General features: G+C 36.1%; 1 protein-coding gene across 1 annotated transcript in view; it reads right to left on the bottom strand.

Moving 5' to 3' along the window:
• COG6 (component of oligomeric golgi complex 6) overlaps nucleotides 1–18,457 on the bottom strand; it is a 137,051-nt gene that overhangs the window by 77,296 nt on the left and 41,298 nt on the right. Inside the window, exons 6-8 of the mRNA XM_027856931.1 lie at nucleotides 17,206–17,288; nucleotides 16,764–16,834; nucleotides 13,219–13,312 (exon numbers count right to left, since the gene is read on the bottom strand). Coding sequence (XP_027712732.1) covers nucleotides 13,219–13,312; nucleotides 16,764–16,834; nucleotides 17,206–17,288 — 248 coding nt within the window. The remainder of the gene's footprint in view (nucleotides 1–13,218; nucleotides 13,313–16,763; nucleotides 16,835–17,205; nucleotides 17,289–18,457) is intronic.

Raw genomic sequence — 18,457 nt, 5'->3', positions numbered from 1 at the left:
GGCAGGATGGATTTCTGTACTCCATTTCCTGTATTTCTTATTTCCCAGTTGCATATGAAAACATTTTTTTTAAACATGTGTTTTTAAAACTTTGGGTTCCAAATTTTCTCCCTTCCTCCCTCCCCACCCACCCTCATTGATAAGGCAAGAAACTAAATATAGGTTATATATGTGCAGTTGTGCAAAACACTTCCATAGTAGACATGCTGTGAAAAACTAACTCTGTTTCTCTTAATCCTATCCCGCCTACCCACTTATTCTATTCTTTCTTTTGATCCTGTCCCTCCTCAGAAGTATTTGCTTCTGATTACTCCCTTTCCCAATCTGCCCTCCTCTCTATCATTCCCCTACTCTCTTGTCCCCTTCCCTGGCTATTTTCCTGTAGGGTAAGACAGATTTACACACCCAATTGAGTGTGTATGTTATTCCCTCCTTAAGTCAAATCCTATGAGAATAAGATTCACTCATTCCCTCTCACCTTCCCCTGTTTCCCCTCTACTGTAAGAGCCTTTTCTTTTCTGGTTTTTTTTTTTTGTGGGATAATTTACCCCGTTCTACCTCTCCCTTTCTCCTTCTCCTAGTATAATCCTCTCTCACCCCTTAATTTTATTCTCCAGATATGACCCCTCCTTTTTCAACTCACCCTGGGCCCTCTATCTATTTATCTATATCTATATATACATACATATAATTTTTTCTCCTCTAACTACCCTAATACTGACAAAGGTCTCATGAGTTACAAATATCATCTTTCCATGCAGGACTGTAAACAGTTCAACCATAATAAGTCTCTTATGATTTTCTCTTTCCTGTTTACCTCTTCATGTTCCACTTGAGTCTTGTATTTGAAAATCAAATTTTCTATTCAACTCTGGTCTTTTCATCAAGAATGCTTGAAAGTCCCCTATTTCATTGAATGACCATTTTTTTACCCTGAAGGATTATACACAGTTTTGCTGGTAAGTGATTCTTGGTTGTAACCCCATCTCCTTTGCCCTCCGGAATACTATATTCCATGCCCTGCGGTCCCTTAATGTAGAAGCAGCTAAATCTTGTGTTATCCTGACTGTGTTTCCATAATACTTGAATTGTTTCTTTCTGGCTGCTTGTAATATTTTCTCCTTGACCTGGGAACTCTGGAATTTGGCTACAATATTCCTAGGAGTTTTCCTTTGGGGATCTCTTTCAGGAGGAGATTGGTGGATTCTTTCAATTTCTATTTTGCCCTCTGGTTCTAAAATATCGGGACGGTTTTCCTGAATAATTTCTTGAAAGATGATGCCTAGGCTCTTTTTTTGATCATGGCTTTCAGATAGTCCAATAATTTTTAAATTCTCTCTCCTGGATCTATTTTCCAGGTCTGTTGTTTTTCCAATGAGATATTTCACATTGTTTCCTAATTTTTCAATCTTTTGGATTTGTTTTACAGTGTCTTGATTTCTCATAAAGTCACTAGCTTCCAATTGCTCTATTCTAATTTTTAAGGAAGTATTTTCTTCAGTAAGCTTTTGGACTTCCTTTTCCATTTGGCCAATTTTGCTTTTTAGGGCATTCTTCTCCTCATTGACTTCTTGGACCTCTTTTCCCATTTGGGTTAGGCTATTTTTTAAAGTGTTATTTTCTTCAGTATTTTTTTGAGTCTCCTTTAGCAAGCTGTTGACTTGTTTTTCCATGATTTTTTTGCATCACTCTCAGTTTTTCTTCTACTTCTCTTACTTGCTTCTCAAAATCCCTTTTGAGCTCTTCCAAGGTCTGGGACTGATTCATATTTTTCTTGGAGGCTTTGGGTGTAGGAGCTTTGACTTTGTTGTCTTCTTCTGGTCGTATGTTTTGATCTTCTTTGTCACCAAAGTAAGATAATATAGTCTGACTCTTTTTGCGCTGCTTACTCACGATCCCAGCCAATTACTTGAGTTTTAAACTCTTTGTCAAGGTAAAAGTCTGCTTCTAATGTAAAGAGCGTACTCTAAAGAGGGGTTTGTACAGCTGTTTTCAGAGGTACTTCTAGGGACCTGTAAATTTTCAGTTCTTCCAAGGTGGTATGATAAGGGGCGAGGTGTTTCATCTCTCCACAGCCACAACAAGCTTCACCACACCAACGTTCCTCCTAGCCCCAGGACCACCCCTCAGAACTGTGATTCAGATCCAAGCACCGGTAGAGCAAGAGATTCCTGCCTCAGCACTGGCAAAGAGATCCTTGCAATCCCCTTCTGATCAGCCACTCGATTCCCCCTCAGTCTGTGGGCTGGAAGCTCAGGAAACAGTCGCTGCCCCAGGCCAAGCTTGAGACTTGTGGCTGAGACCTAGCTCCTCTCTCACCGTGGTCACAGACTTTTCCCACTGACCTTCCACATTGTCTTTGGCGTTCCTGGGTTGAGAAGTCTGGAAACCGCCACTGCTGCCTGAGATTCAGTCCTCTGAGGCATGCTACAGGGTCGCTGCAGCCTGCGTACCCACGCCTGCACTGCGCTTCTCTCCCTGCCCGGCGCGATATACCTTCCCGATCAAACATCCAGGCTGTCTTTGGCTGGAAATTTGTTTCACTCTGTCTTTTTGTGGGTTTTGCTGCTTTAAAATTTGTTTAGAGCCACTTTTTTAGGTATTTGGAGGGCTTTGGGAGAGAACTCAAGACAGTCACTGCTTTCCCTCTGCCATCTTGGCTCTGCCCCCATGGTCACATTCTTAATCTTGTCACCAACTTATAACTTTTTCATACCTATGATCAAGAAATCTGAAATTCCTTTATCAGATCATAACCTCCTATTACTCTATCTCTCCTCATGACTTACTCTTTCTAATTCTATTCTTTGTCCTCCACTGGGGTGGAGGAATTGACTTCCAAACTGTCCTCCACCTCTCAGAACTCTCACAGGTCATCATTCTGCATTAGTTCCATTTTTTTCCTTTCTCAACCTCAACCCTTTAGCTAAGGGGTTCAAGTCCACATTTTCCTCTCTTCTTGAATCCCTTGTCCCCGTCTTCCTGTTGCTCATACCTTACCAAACCCTAAACCTGTATGACTCTCCCCATCCTTCTCCTTTACTGATATTCACATTTTACTGAATAGAACTGGAGAGTCACAGAGCAGCACTAACTGTTTCCACTACCTATTTGTAAAGTTTAATCTCAAATTTGTCATCACCACAGCAAGGTAATTCTTTTACTTCCTCCTCCAATTGATTTTTATCTGACTCCTCATACTGCCTGTTCCACACTTTGTCCTCTCCTCAAAACTCCCACAATATCATTTTTCCCTCATGTTTACCACTGAGGCCTTCACCTCATCTTAACTGAGAAAACAGAGGCCCTTCACTATGAGTTTCCTCTTCTCTCTTTCACTACATATCCATGAAATCATTCCCCATTCTCTTCTCCTTTCCTCCAGCCTCTCATGAAAAGATGGGGTGTACAGGGCGTTAAGAGAGGACTTGTACCTCTGGGATGAGAGCTTACTGAGACCTTTTCAGGGCTGCTTATCCACCTTCGGTGTCCAACTGGTCACCCAACTTTGACCTGTGGCTCCAAGAAGCTGTTGCATGCACAGCAGCCACATTCCACTAAAACCATCTTGGCAGATGGGCTAAACCAGGTTGAGGGTAACTGGCAGGACTCAAACCCGATGGTAAGTTAGGGGGATATCTAACCCAAGCACATAGCGGAATGGGTGAATGAGAATAATTTGTTCCAATGGACTTGAAGGCGACTGAAGCTTAGAGCTTGATCAAACATCAAATAGGCCAAAGGTGCCAAGGTCATCTACTACATCCTGGACCACTGCCAGTTGTCCTGGCTTTTGTCTTGCCACTGGACTTCAATGACCTTGAAAGAGAGAATGAGGCTGATGACTTTGCAACTGCACAATTCTGCCTTACTTAAAAAAAATAATCATACACAAATCAAGACATCACCATGTGGTATCACTTGTCCTCTTCAAAAACAAAGGACAATCAACAATGAAACATGGCCCTTCTCCATGCTAAGGCAAACCTCTTCCACATTCACTCTTAGTTTCATTCCATTTTCTCCAGCAAACTGCCCCACTATCATTGCCTCTCTCTTCCACTTCTCTTTATTCTCTCCCTAACTACTGGTTCCTTTCCTACTGCTTACAAACACACTCAAATCCCCTCCATCCTTTAAAAACAAAAAAAGAAACTTCTTCAAACCCTATCATTCCCTCACGCTATTATCCTATATCTTCCATGGCACATAAATATAATGAAATATTGCTGAATTATAAGAAATAACGTGAAGAATTCAGAGAAATGTTGGAAGACTTAAATGAAATTATATGAAAATAAGTACTAAAATAAAATCTTGCTAAAATGATATTATGAATTAAAAAGGTCAATTCAAATACTACTCATTCAAAACTAGGTACAAGCCTGCTGAAATACAGTGTTCAAATAATGATTAATACATTATTCGTGGGACTAAAGATATTTTATTAGCTACTGAGGCTGAAGTTTCTGGTGTGTTTTACTGTCTGAGAGAATATTAACCATTCATCAAGTATTTATTAAACACCTACCATGTCCCTTAAGAACTGCTGGATATCCAATTCCCAATTTATTTTAAACAGACCTAAAGTTGGGAGAATTTACTAACATTACAGATCAAGTTTAAAAATTTTCTTGTTTCAAAGCTAGGCTGAAACCACCTAGATGAAATTTAAAAGGGACAAAAGTCTTACACTTAGGTCCAAAAAATCAGCCGCACAAACTAAGGGACATTTGGTTTAATAAATTATAAAGCAATGTGATCTTTTTCCTTTAATTTCAGAATCCATTTACAAAGATAAAAATCCACAGGTAATATTAGCGCAAATGAATAATTATAGTTGGTGAATATAATATTTCTTGCCTTAAAGAATGCTGAGAAAATAATCTGCGCGCAATAAGAAACAAGTAAGAGTGAAACAACTTCTCCATTAAACTGACATGGCTGATTAATCAGCATGGCAAAAGTAAATAATGTTCCAAATCTCATCTTTCTCTCCTAAATACATATGTCTAGAGTTTGCAACACAGTGGGGAGGTACTAAATAGATAATGGAAAAATTATTAGTGATACCAGGGCCAATGCAACAGCAGATGTCTGGACTTCTTGGAAAAGTCTAATCTCTCATGGGAACTGTAGGAGGAAAGGTCCTAAAGGAAGGAGAAATATAACTGGAAGTTGTTGAGAATGGCTAATCTTCCAATGCAGTTTTCTTAAATCAATTCCACACTTGCATATGATATTTCAAGACCTGTCTGTTTTATGGATAAACTCCGGCAAAATTATTTCTAGTGGTCACTTAAGTCCAATGACAATAGCACCCGAACACAAATTTTCACATCTCTGATTAAAGTTCCAAATATACTGAGCTCTGTGTTTCTGAGGCACTGTCACATAATAATGCTTCAACATTTTTCTGGTTAGTTTAAAAACAGAGAACTAGTCTTCCTAATATCCTATTTTGTCTAATGGAAAAATCTATATTTCTCTATAAGGATGTCCCAAAAATCTCAGTGCAGACTTTTGGAACACCTCGTAGAAAGAAGATGGCAAGGGAGGAAAGTAAATTTTCAATTAAAAGTGAAATGAAAGTGAATTGTCTGGGACAATACATTTGTACATCTCTGAAAATATTGAAAGTCTATCTCTACCATCGAAGTATGGTCCTTTGTTCTTATATTTAAAGATAAAGTGAAATTATTTCTTTGTACACTAATACAGAAATAGAAAAAATTCAAATCAGATTAGGCTTGTGGTTATATAATAATCGATAAGTTATTTTAAATTTATCTTTTCATTTTTTAACATGAAATTGCACCATAAGGACCAAATATTTAACTTCTAGTTTCTTTTCTGTACATATAGGTATGTTCCATTATTATAAGAATTAAACACAAAATGAGTTTTCTAAATGATGAACCAATTCTACAAACTAATTTAAATTTATTATCTTTGGGACAGAAGATTAATTATAGATAATGGCAAATAATCTCATTCTTGGAGCTCTTTTATTGTTGATAAAATTAATCATCTCCCAAGTGCTTGCTGCTTGCAATGAAAACAAATATCTTAAAATTTTTTATTTCTAAACATACTGATCACTGTGACCATAAGTTCTACACAAACAAGTACAACTAGTCTGTGTGAAACTATGAGGTTCTCTAGAAATTTACTTTGAAAACAATGATGAAGTCAACAAAAACTAGGGTTGAATCTGTAAAATATTATGAAATAGTAATAGAAAGCTTATGTTAACATTTAGCTTTTAATTTCCTGGAAACTAACAATTTCCTCTGTCATTCCTAATTTTCCAGCAAAAACAGACACTCCCATTTTTGTAGCAAAAATAGTCAAGAATTCAAAGAACCTTTAAAGATATATAAAGATATCTGAAATATCTTTTCCCACAGACAGAAAAAAAAAAAACTTGCTTGACCCAAACAGAGACTTTGTGCAGAGGTCAAATATGCAAAATTTCATTTTACACGTTAAATGGTAAAATTACATTAGATTCCAAAATGTTTACACTGGGAATTAAACAAACAAATGAAGACTATGTTTTTCTTACAATAATTGAGTTCTAAGATTCCTTCCAATTTTATATCTATGATTTTATGGTGATGAAAGCAAAAATGTAAAAAAAAAATGACAATGATATATTTCTCAAAAAAATTTCAAATGGATAGCATATATAGTCCCTTCTTACAAAGTAATACAGTAAAAAATGCAAAAATATAAAAAAGTCACTTAATAATCAAACTCTATGAATTATAACATCACTAAAGAAAAGAGAAATAACATTTCTACTTGAAATTAATTTCATTTAAAAACCTAAGAAAAACTGAATTGGGAACTTTTTTATTAGGACTGACAGTATTATTATTTTCTTTGAATACCTTGTCTGATACAGCTAGAAATTTGATAGAATGTAATATTAAACAGCAATATTTTATATAAACTGATATTTTACTTCTCCCATTATAGGAATGATTATGAAAATGTAGTTCAAATAGTGCCATCTTGTGGCTACTGTAACACTCATCACTTATGTTTTATTTAACAATAAGGAATATGCTTATTAGGGAAAACTCCAACTTGAAAGGGCCATAGTGATCATAGAGATTTAGTGCTGAAAAGGCCCAAAGGGATCATCTCTAGCCAGATTTACCCCGCTTCTCTTTCCAGTTTACTGATAAGGAAACTAAAGCTTGCCCAGAAAGGCGAAACTATTTGTCCAAGGTCACATAGGTAGTTACGTAATATGTAACAAAACCAGGATTTTTGATCCCAAAGCCAGAGTTCTTTTCACTGCACCAGCTAAGCTGATGAGCGTGTACCAATCTCAGCTTGAAGATATCTGGGGATGGAAACACTCTCTCTCCAGGGACACCCCATTCCACTTTTGAACAGCTCTAATTACAAGTAATCTTTATTTTACATTCAGCCCAAAGCTACCTCTCGGTCAATTCAACCTCTTTTTCTTAGTTTTCCCCTAAAGAATCAAATCAGACAAGCATAACCCTACCTCCATGTGACAGTCTTTCAATACTTAAAGAGAGGTATAGCCTCAACTCTCCCAAGTGAAACATCTCCTTCAATTGATAAGTACATTGCAAGGTCTCCAATCCTCTTCCATCCGAGTCAGCCTCTCCTCCTGGTCTCCTTCACCTGAGAGCACTCTCGTTTGCCAGTCCTTCCTAATATTTGAACACCAAAACTGAACACAATCCTCAAGACATGATCTTACTAGACTATAGTGAGATCTCCCTCAATCTGGACACTCATGTTCCTATCTTGCATCCAGTACAAAGTAAGCATTTAAAAATGCTTATAGATCAGCAGAACTATAACTGCGATAATTAATTTTGTAATGAGTTTTATGGCTATGACCTCTCTTGTAAGGATATGTTTGCTATTTAGGACTTTTTAAACTGCAATTTTCATATTTCCTTTGTGAATGCAAGCAGACTGCTAATGGTTATTAGAAGATACATGCACACATAACTAACTGCCTGTCTGTGAATGTAACACACTCCATTATATGAAGTACTATATAACAAGCAGCTAGGTGGTGTGATGGATAGAGCACCAGGCCTAGAGTCAGGAAGACCTGAGTTCAAATCTGGTCTCAGATACTTACTAGCTGTGTGACCCATGGCACACTTAACCCTGTTTGCCTCAGTTTCCTCATCTATAAAATGAACTGAAGAAGGAAATGGCAAATCACACCAGTATCTTTGCCAAGAAAACGCTAATTGGGGTCCCAAAGAATCAGACACGACTGAAAAACGAGTGAACAACAAGCAAAACAAGCACTGAGTGAATATTAACATATTTTCTAGGTCTCTTTAGGGTCTAGAGATTGGCTTAGAAGAATTAAAAAATAAACCAGGAATTCAGGCCACAAACTTAATGACACTTTTATTCTTTGTTTTGCTATGGAGCCTATTAGGAGCTAATGACCACTTGTACAGAGGCAGGAATCCCTAGGCTCTGGGAATGTTTCCCAGATTCCAGGCCAAGGCCAGGAGAGCCAAGGTCCTTATCTTTTTGAGAACAGCCATAGGGTGAGTCAGATACTCCCATTCTTTGTCTTCCTTCTTTGCCCCCTCAACCAAATACAATGCTTGAAGATCCCGAAACATACATGTGGGAGCAGAAGGAACAGAAATGACCATTTTATTAGCAATCACAACAGATCAAACTCAATATTTAGGTTGGTGGGTACAACAAAGAAAGAATCGCTGCTGCAGCTGGAGGACCTGGGTTTAAATTCTGCCTTGGATATTCAGGCAGTCACAACCTTTGGGCTTCTGCTGCCATTTCTATAACAATGAGCGGGGGCTGGATTACATGGTCTCTAGTGTTCCTCCTGGCTCTAGATCTATGACTGATGAAAAAACCTAAATCGACAACACTTCACAACTCTTCACTAAAATGAGAGCTCATATCAACAGTGGAAGCAAGTCAAAATTTAAAAGTCATTAATCACTAAAAAGAATTAAAACCATGAGGCATATATCAATGACATAAAAGGTTATAAATATGATTATATAATATACATGAATATTAATGATTGATACTATTAAATGTGTAAGATATACACGTAAACGTATATGTGAATAAACAGGTAAGATAAACATGTGAATAAAATAATAATCACAGAGCATAACTGAGTTACTACCTAATCACTATAAAAAAATTCAGCACTTTAAAAGAACTTGACTCCTGTCTCTCTCCACACAGTTCCTATTGTTAGGACTCAATGAATTATAATTCACAAAGATCACAAAATACATATCTCGAAGCAGAGGTAACAAACTATACTTGATCACTACTCTAGAACCAACTGAATCAAGAAAAACTAATAGGTGCCATAGATGGGATCTTTCCTACATAAAAAGAAAAAGCCAAGAAGCCATTCTTTTTTTTTTTTGTATTTTTTTTTCTTTTTAGGCAATTGGGGTTAAGTGACTTGCCCAGGGTCACACAGCTATTGAGTGTCAAGTGTCTGGTCTGAGGACAGATTTGAACTCAGGTCATCCTGACTTCAGGGCCGGTGCTCTATCTACCGCGCCACTTAGTTTCCCCCAAGAAATCATTCCTTTTTTTTTTTTCTTTTTTTTGTGGTGAGGCAATTAGGATTAAGTGACTTGCCAAGGGTCACACAGCTAGTAAGTGTCATGTATCTGAGACTGGATTTGAACTCATGTCATCCTGACTTCAAGGCCAGAGCTCTAACCACTGAATCACCTAGCTGCCCCCCAAGAAGCCATTCTTATCGCTGCTCCTCATACCTTTCACAAACTAATACCTAGGTCACCCAGAGACCCACCTCAGGATACAAGCTAAGAATTTTCAGCATTACCCATCTCTAGCTTTCAGAAAGACTTCATCAGTTCTATAGAAAATCTTAGAATAAATCTCATTTGGATACATGCAGACTCTTTTTTCCTTTATCAAAGCGAAAACTATATTGCCACAAGAACGCTCATTTGGAGAAGTACTTGCCAACAAATGAATAAATTAAAATCAGCAGGAGAAATTCTCCTTTTTGTTTTGTTTTGGTTTTGGCTAGGCAATGGGGTTAAGTGACTTGCCCAGGGTCACACAGCTAGTAAGTGTTATGTGTCTGAGGCCGGATTTGAACTTGGGTCCTCCTGACTTCAGGGCTGGTGCTCTATCCACTGTGCCACCTAGCTGCCCCTCCTTTTTGTTTTAAGAGAAAAATCCTCAGAAAATTATCACTAGTTCATTCTATCAGTGAAGCTTAATATCAAATTAGATTTTTGACTGCCATATCACACTGCTGACTCATACTCAAATTAATAGTGGACTAAAACACCCAGATCACTATCGCATAAACTTTTACATCACTCCCCATCTTGTATTTGCACAATTGACTTACAACTTCAATTTTAGGATTTTATATTTATCAATATTTAAATTTATTTTCATTAGATGGGCCTTTGCTATTAGCAAAAATATTTTTGAATCTCATTTCTGTCAACCAGCTAGCTGCTACACTTTTGTGTTGTTCTAAATTAGTTTTCATTCACACTCAAATAGATCTCATCAATTTGGTGGTTCTCTCACACAATGAAGACTTCAAAAAGTCATTCTCCCAATAGATAAGTGGTCAAATGATATAAAGAAAAAAAATTTCAAAAGAAGAATTGCACACATTAATAATCATATGAAAGAATGTTCCAAATCACTAATAATGAAGGAAGTGCAAATCAAACAACCCTGAGGTTTCACCTCACACCCTGCAGATTGGCAAAGATGACAAAAGATGGGAAGAGTCAATATTGGAGGGATTATGAGAAGACAGGCATGTTAGTGCACGGTTGATAGAATTAGGACAACCATTTTAAAAAGCTAATTCCAAAATTAATCAGTTAAAGTGACCAAAATGTCCATACTCATGGACCCAGAGATTCTGCTACTAGGCTGGTACTTTAAGGTCATTCATTGGTTAAAAAAAAAGTCCCAAAATACACAAAAATATTTATAATAATTGTGTGTGTGTGTGTGTGTGTTACCAAAAAATTGGAAAAAAAAAAAGTAAGATGCCCAATCATTTGGGAATAGCTAAGCAAACTGTGGCACAAGAATGTAACAGAATATTACTGTATCATTAAAAAAAAACCATGATGCATATAGAAGCACAGAATGACATACATAAACTAAGTAAAGTGAAGTAAAAAGAGTCAGGAAAACAATGCAGGATGTTCCACAAGTCTTAAAGCAGTTTTAAGCTTTAATATTTTAAAGTTAATGCTACAAAATTATGAGAAACAAACATGGCCCTAAAGAAGAAACATTAGCAGACACTTCCTCCCAACTCTTTTGCAGATTAGGAGGTCCACGGGTATGGAACATACCGCATATTTTCAGATTTTTTTTCAATGTATTGATTGGTTTTACTGATTTTTTTTTTCCTCTTCTTCCTTTTTTTATTCAAATATTCTTTGTTAGATCCAGATTTTGGGAACAAGCACTGACTATTCAACAAAAACTGCTGGGAAAATTAGAAAGCAGTCTGGCAGTAACTAGCCATAGATCAACATTTCACATCATATACCAAGATAAGCTCAAAATGGGTATATAATTTATAAATGAAGGGGAATATAATCAAATTAGAGGAGCATGGAAAAAATTACCTGTCAGATCTATGGATAAGGGAAGAATTTATGACCAAACATGAGACAGAGAGAAGCACAGGAGGCAAAATGTGTAATTCTGATTACAGGAAATTTAAAAGGTTTTGCACAAACAAAACAAATGTACTCAAACCTGGAAGGAAAGCAGGAAACAGGAAAAATTTACAGCAAGTTTCTCTGATAAAGGCCTCATTTGGAACTGAGCCAATTTATTAAAAAGAAGAGCTATTCCCCAATTGATAAACAGTCAAAGGATATGAACAGGCAGTTTTCCAAATCTGCCTACCTGTATCTATATATCTCCAGATTGTTCTCAAGAACACTGAGATGTAATTTTGGAAAGATAAGACATACACTAAAAGAACTTTATTTTTCATTGTCCATCTTTACCCTGATTATTATTCTGATGTATATGGCTGCTCAAGCCACACTAGCTTCCAAATTACCTCATCTCTCCTTTCTTCCCCAGCTACTTCTTAGAAGCAAAGAGTCCTCACCTCCTTCTTTCCAATTTTTTCACTCTTATTTAAGAATTCAAACTATATTATAGGTATGAAATGTTCTCCTCCTTAAATTTATAACTTAATAAGACGCTTCCTGTTGGAATGTCTATTAACAACCAATAAATTAGTAGTAATTTATTTAACAGAGAATAACTATCTTCATTAGGTCCCTATCCCACATATTAGAATATAATTTCTTTATGAATTAGCCTAGAAACAAGAGAGTAAATACAAGGTGTCCCAAAAGTGTTAGTGACATTTTAAACTTTAGCAGCTTGATTTTAACTTAAATTGGAACTTAAAACAGCACTACAATTTTTAGGACACTCTGTATGAGCTTAACTATATACATTACTAAGTCCAAATAACATATGTTTTACATACTAAAAGGCCCTAATGAGGTCAATATTGCCATCCAAATTAATTATCAGATAACCAAATAATGTGTTAACTATTAATGGACATTAGCTTGACATACACGAATACTTCACTATCACGCTATCTTTAGAGTTGATGCTATATAATCATACTTTAGGTGAAACAATATTAAAATGAAGTGCTTCAGATACATCACATTAGATCCCAGGTATACTTTTCTCACAAAAAATTCTTATCTACAATAGGAAGTATTCTTCTAAGGCTTTGGTGTCAAACACTATTTGGTATGGAAATACTTCCATGTCTCCTGATGGAGTCAAAGTGCTCACAAAAGCTTTAGCAGGTCCTATTTACCAGAGTTCAGGGGTAAACTATCTATAGCTCTATCTCAGCTGTTTCAGGATCAGCTTAGCTATGGTTCAGACAGGCTCATCACTAGCTGGGCCAGAGGTAATGAATTTCTCAGCAATAGTAACTTTCAAAGATCACTTCCTAAGTTATAAAGGAGATGTTAACAGCATTGGTAGAAAGGACCCAAAGCAACAAAATTGCAAAGCCTTAAACTATTGAGAGATGTCTAGTAGTAGTATGAGTAATAAGAATGAAAAATCAGCTATTCAAAAGGGAAAAAAAAAATCACTATTTCAGAAAGTCAGGAAAGTGTCACTCACTTATATAATACAGGTCTGTCCTGCAGGGCTTCCATTGCTTGGGTAAGAACTGGAGCTATATCACATGATTCTTGTGTCAAAGTCCTGCATTCACCTAAAAACAAGCAACTTTATATATAACATATAATAACTACATTTTTGAAGAAAGATTGAGCTCAATAATATGTTCTTTGTTCATGCAAAAAGCCACACTATAATTCTAGATTGCTAATTTCACATCAAATTTTACAAGTAATTACTAAGTCGATAATGCCGGAATAGTTCAAAACTTAGTTTAACTTTCAATTAAACTTTCAGACTTTGCAATCAAGCTCATTGAATTATTACATAAGTTTAGATTACCACAAATGCTGTGAAGTATATTCCTAACTTCCATTTGAAAGTTAGTCATATGGGGAAATTTCAAATGGAAGTTTGCCAGATGAAAAGGCACTGTAGAAATCACAAAGCATTACAATGCCTGGCATAGTACACTGAATGAATGTCCTGCCTTCTAAACAGAAGACAGAATTTTTAGGGGCAGCGAGGTGGCACAGTGGATAGAGCACCGGCACTGGATTCAGGAGGACCTGAGTTCAAATCCAGCCTCAGACACATAACACTTACTAGCTGTGTGACCCTAGGCAAATCACTTAATCCCATTGCCTAGCCAAAAAAAAAAAAAAAAAGAGAGAACTTTTAAACAATATCAATTTAATAGATATGTGAATAATTAATAACTGCCAACTGGTGATAAAAATATGGTTATAAAATGGGCTTACTCCTCAACTTGAAGAGACCTGATATTATTTCTTTCAATTGAATTCACTCCAGCCAATATTTTACTGAGTAGCTTCCTCAAAAGAACGTATGGCAGAGTTTAATTTTTGTTCCCAGCAGAGTCTGGGACAGAGTAGGCATTTAACAATTTTTTGCTTGCTTGATAGAATATACAAAGAAATGTAAAATATAGCCCTTCTCATGAAATGTTCAAAATCTGAACACAGGTATATGAAAAGTTCATTAACAATAAAAGTTTCGAACAATTATTAGCTGTTACCATAGGCAAATCACTTTACCACTCTAAGCCTCAGTTTTCCCAATCCAAAATGAGAGTAGGACCATAGCATAATATAGACTTTGAGTTGCATGATATGTAATGCCCTCTAATCCCATCCCCTCTTTTACAGAGGGAGAGTCTACAGTTGAGACAGACTAAGAGATTTGCCCAAGGTGTCACAAACAGTACTTGGCAGAGCTAGGAGTTAAACTCAAGGTCCCTGACACCAAATCCATGGCGAGTTTCCCCTGTACCATTATGCCTCCCTAATGATAAGATTTTATAGAGCTTTAAAGTTTTCATTATTTCATTTGAGCTTCACAACAGTCATACAAGGTAGGTAAGTACTTTCATTTCCTATGTCATAGACTGTTGTAGGCAAAAAACTCTGTAAATCTTAAAAAGTATTATAGAAAAATGTACTGGAACTCCATACATATGTGTCAGATTATGTTAATTAGACAATAACATTTATAGAGCTATCTGCATTTACTTTTCAATATTAGACTCTTACCACAATCTAACAAGCACTTATTAAATACTTACTATGTGTCAGTGACTATATTAAATACTGGGGATACAAAGAAAGACAAAATCAGTCTCTGTTATCAAGGAATTTACAATCTAATTGGGGAGCCAACATGATGACAACTATGTACAAAATACATATATATATATATATGTATACAGGAAAAACTGGAGATAATCTGATAAGAAAGGTACTAGTATTAAGGGAGCCTAGGAAAGTCTTCTTGCAGAAGAATTTTTACTGAAACCAATCTTAATTACTTGCCACTTATCCCCTCTATGTGTAGCAATAGGCATATTTTCAGCTTTTGTACCCCATCATGTAGGTCTGTGGTGGTACCACCTTCTAGCTGTCCCCATCTGATTTCATAGAATACTAGGCAACTTAAGAAAGTTCTGAGATTACAAATTTGGCCCTGTGAGTATCAAATGGATTATTGGCTTCAGTTAAGTAGTCCAGGAAAACAAGATAATTCTTGTGTTACCTAAGCAATCTACAATTGTTCTGAGATCTTTGGAATATCTTGTTCATTCTGGAGAGACCATAAATATCACAGAGTCTTGGAAAATTTCCAAGGGCACACCTGAAGAATCCTGTCCTCCTAAAATCAAGGCCTAACCTGTACGGCAGTGGTCTTCTGATCCAAATATTAACTTTGGGAAGCTCCTAGGATGCTTCTATCATTGAAGGCAAAAATACAGGTTAACCTAAGCCCTTTGTCAGAAACACCTTTATAGGGTATTTCTATCCTCCATGATGTGAACATTGAAAGGTAACATATAGTAGGGGGTAGGAGGAGAGTTTTCAATTGTTTAAATCAATGGATGGACTCAGTGAAGACTTCTTTGACCTGAATTCAAAGGTTTAATAAGAATGTTATATGGACAGTGAGGGGCAGTGACAGGATCAGAGTCCCATACCTATTAAGTGTCCAAGACAGTATTTGAACTCAGGGTCTCTTGACTCCAGTTCCAGCATCTCATCAATTTTGCCATGCCTCTCTGTTGAGTAGGCTGGTTTCTACATGTGGATAATGCAAGGATCAAAAGGATAATGCAAGAATCTTTGGAAAAAAAATATTCTGAGATAGCAGTTTTCCTTGAATTAGTTGTTCAGATTTGCCTGTAGTAATCTCATTTGTGTGATGTTCTTCAGGTTGTGATCAATTTATTTCATTCCCACACATGAGGTATGATTTTTTGAATGCTGGGATGATTCATTTTTCCCTTACAGGTGGTATTTTTTTGAATACAGTAAAAAACTCAATCTTCTAAATTTTTGTCTTATGAAACATTTTTTTTTGCTGAATTGCACAGTATCTGGTACATGTTGGCATTTAATAAGTGCTTAATGAATTATAAAACTCATTTGTTTTACTGAATAGCAGTGACTGACACTTAATATATGGCACTTAATAAATGTTCATTACATTGAAAAAAGATCATTTTCTCTTCCAACATGAGAATCTAATTTTTAGCACACTGATAATGAGAAATACACTGCAAGTGCTATGAATATGAAATTCCTTGATTTATAGCCATCACGTAAGGTAAAAGTGCCCTTTATGAATAAGGTTAGTGACATCTACCAACATATGCTACAGCAACATGCCACAGGCAGTAACCTTGGCTTACTGGTCTAACATTAGACCATCTTACATAGGTACAGTTGCTTAGGAAACAACAATATATGATCAAATAATGGAAACAAAGCATTTGCTATACTTAAACACTTAAAAAAAAAAAGAAGATGGTAGGAGAGAAAATCTTTATGAAAGGATATATGACTATAAATTTCAAAACTGGGCTAACTTGACCAGTGAGAGTATTTTTAAATTATTTTTGTAGAAATAAAATCCAAGTATGATAAATTCTTAAGAGTTTATCACAGACATAATTTTTAGTTCAGTATAAATGGAGTCAGAAATAACTTAATAGTTTTCAAAAACCTTGGCTATCTGAAAAACAAGTAACTTACTTTGAGCCCATCTGTAAAGTCGTTCGTAGGAAGTTTCCTGAAGCAAGGCCATCTGTTCCATAATTTCTAGACTAAAAAATTTAAAACGTATAAGTGTGAAGTAATAGCTACATTTAAAGATCTAACTAAAAAGATGATTAACTGCAATTCAGTAAAACCATGTTTTTGCCACTTTACACAACTTGTAGTACTTTTTTATGCGTAAAGTACTCTCATTTAAATACTGTCAGTTATATATGTCACTTTGTTACCTAAACAAAATTCTATCTTAAACATTTCAAGAGGTAATACATTGGCTTCCTCTCTCCACAAGCAAGAACAATACCATCTACCACTAATTCACAGTGTTGTTCCAAATATTATTTTTTAAAGAATAAGTGGAAAAAAAAACAAGATTGTCAAAAAAGCAATACGAATGTATTTTATTACTAAATTTACTTACCCTGCAGTTTGTTGGTTTGTTCGCAAGAGGACTTTGACATCATTATGGATTTGTTTTACTCTTCCTAATGCCTTGAAAAAATCCTTAAAATAAAGAATATGATTAAAGCATGCTCATTTTTTAGCCAAAACTTTACATACTCAAGCTAAAATGTGACTTTAGATGCCATACTTAAACATTCCTTCATCTTCTTCATGAAATTATTCTGACAACTTCAAAATAAAATTAATATTTCCTTCATCTGAACTCAGAGAATTTCAAAGTTAGCAGGGACTTCAGCAGCCATTTAACCCAACCCATAACCAAAAAAGAATCCCCCTCTACAAGATACCAAACAAAATGTCAACCAGCCTTTTGCTGAAGAACTTTTAGAGGACATAATCATTATACTCTGACAGTTCAGTGGATCTAAAATCTTCTCAATGTGTATACTTCTTTGAACAATGAAGACTGCAACTCAACTAAACCCTTTCATCTCCTGTGACTCTTGTCCATGTTCTCCTATGAAACCTCCATGTTTTTACATAAAAGGGTCCAAAATGCCAGGAGTATTTCTCTAGTTGTCTTGGCATAAGAGAGACCTATATTGGCTGTTTACTGGTTAATCTTTACTCTTGACACATGACTGGCTCACTTTCATTTCTAGTCATAAATCTCTCTGATAACAACCCAAATATCCTGCGCACTCTTGTACAAATAATTGGTTGGTAATACGCAGCTTTTTCTTACCCACCACATGCTACTCCAAATGCCTACAGTTAACTTACAACTTAATTCCTCAGAGACTGTGATATCCCAATGCTGGTAAGCCATAGGGTATCACTGGAAGAATACTTTATTTAGGATCACAGACAGGGAGCTGGAAGGGACCTCAGATGCTACAGAATCCAGTTCCTTCATTTTAGAGAAGAGAAAATTGAAGTTCAGTAAAGTTTAGTGCCCCATGATAGAGAAATAGTGTCAAAGGTAGGATATGTATCCAGGTCCTCTAAGTTCAGAGCTATACTACTGTTAAAAAAAGATGGGATTTTGCTTCAGGGAAAATCTTAGGGTGCTTAAAACAGTGAAATTTCTCCAATGGAATCCAATCCACTTTCTTTTTTAGTGATAGCACCAGCATATTTTCCATGTGTAGTGTCTATCAAAAATAATGTACGTAGAAGGATCAACACCATGGGTTGTTTACCCAATTGTACATCACAGTATGGAGCACGTGGTTTTTCAGTGAGGATAGATAGGCTGAACTTTTTCA

This window comes from Vombatus ursinus, unplaced genomic scaffold (assembly GCF_900497805.2).
Source record: "Vombatus ursinus unplaced genomic scaffold, bare-nosed wombat genome assembly UNPS02011700.1, whole genome shotgun sequence".
Taxonomy (NCBI): domain Eukaryota; kingdom Metazoa; phylum Chordata; class Mammalia; order Diprotodontia; family Vombatidae; genus Vombatus; species Vombatus ursinus.
The sequence above is the reverse complement of the archived record's forward strand: the minus strand, read 5'-3'. Positions and strand labels throughout refer to the sequence as shown.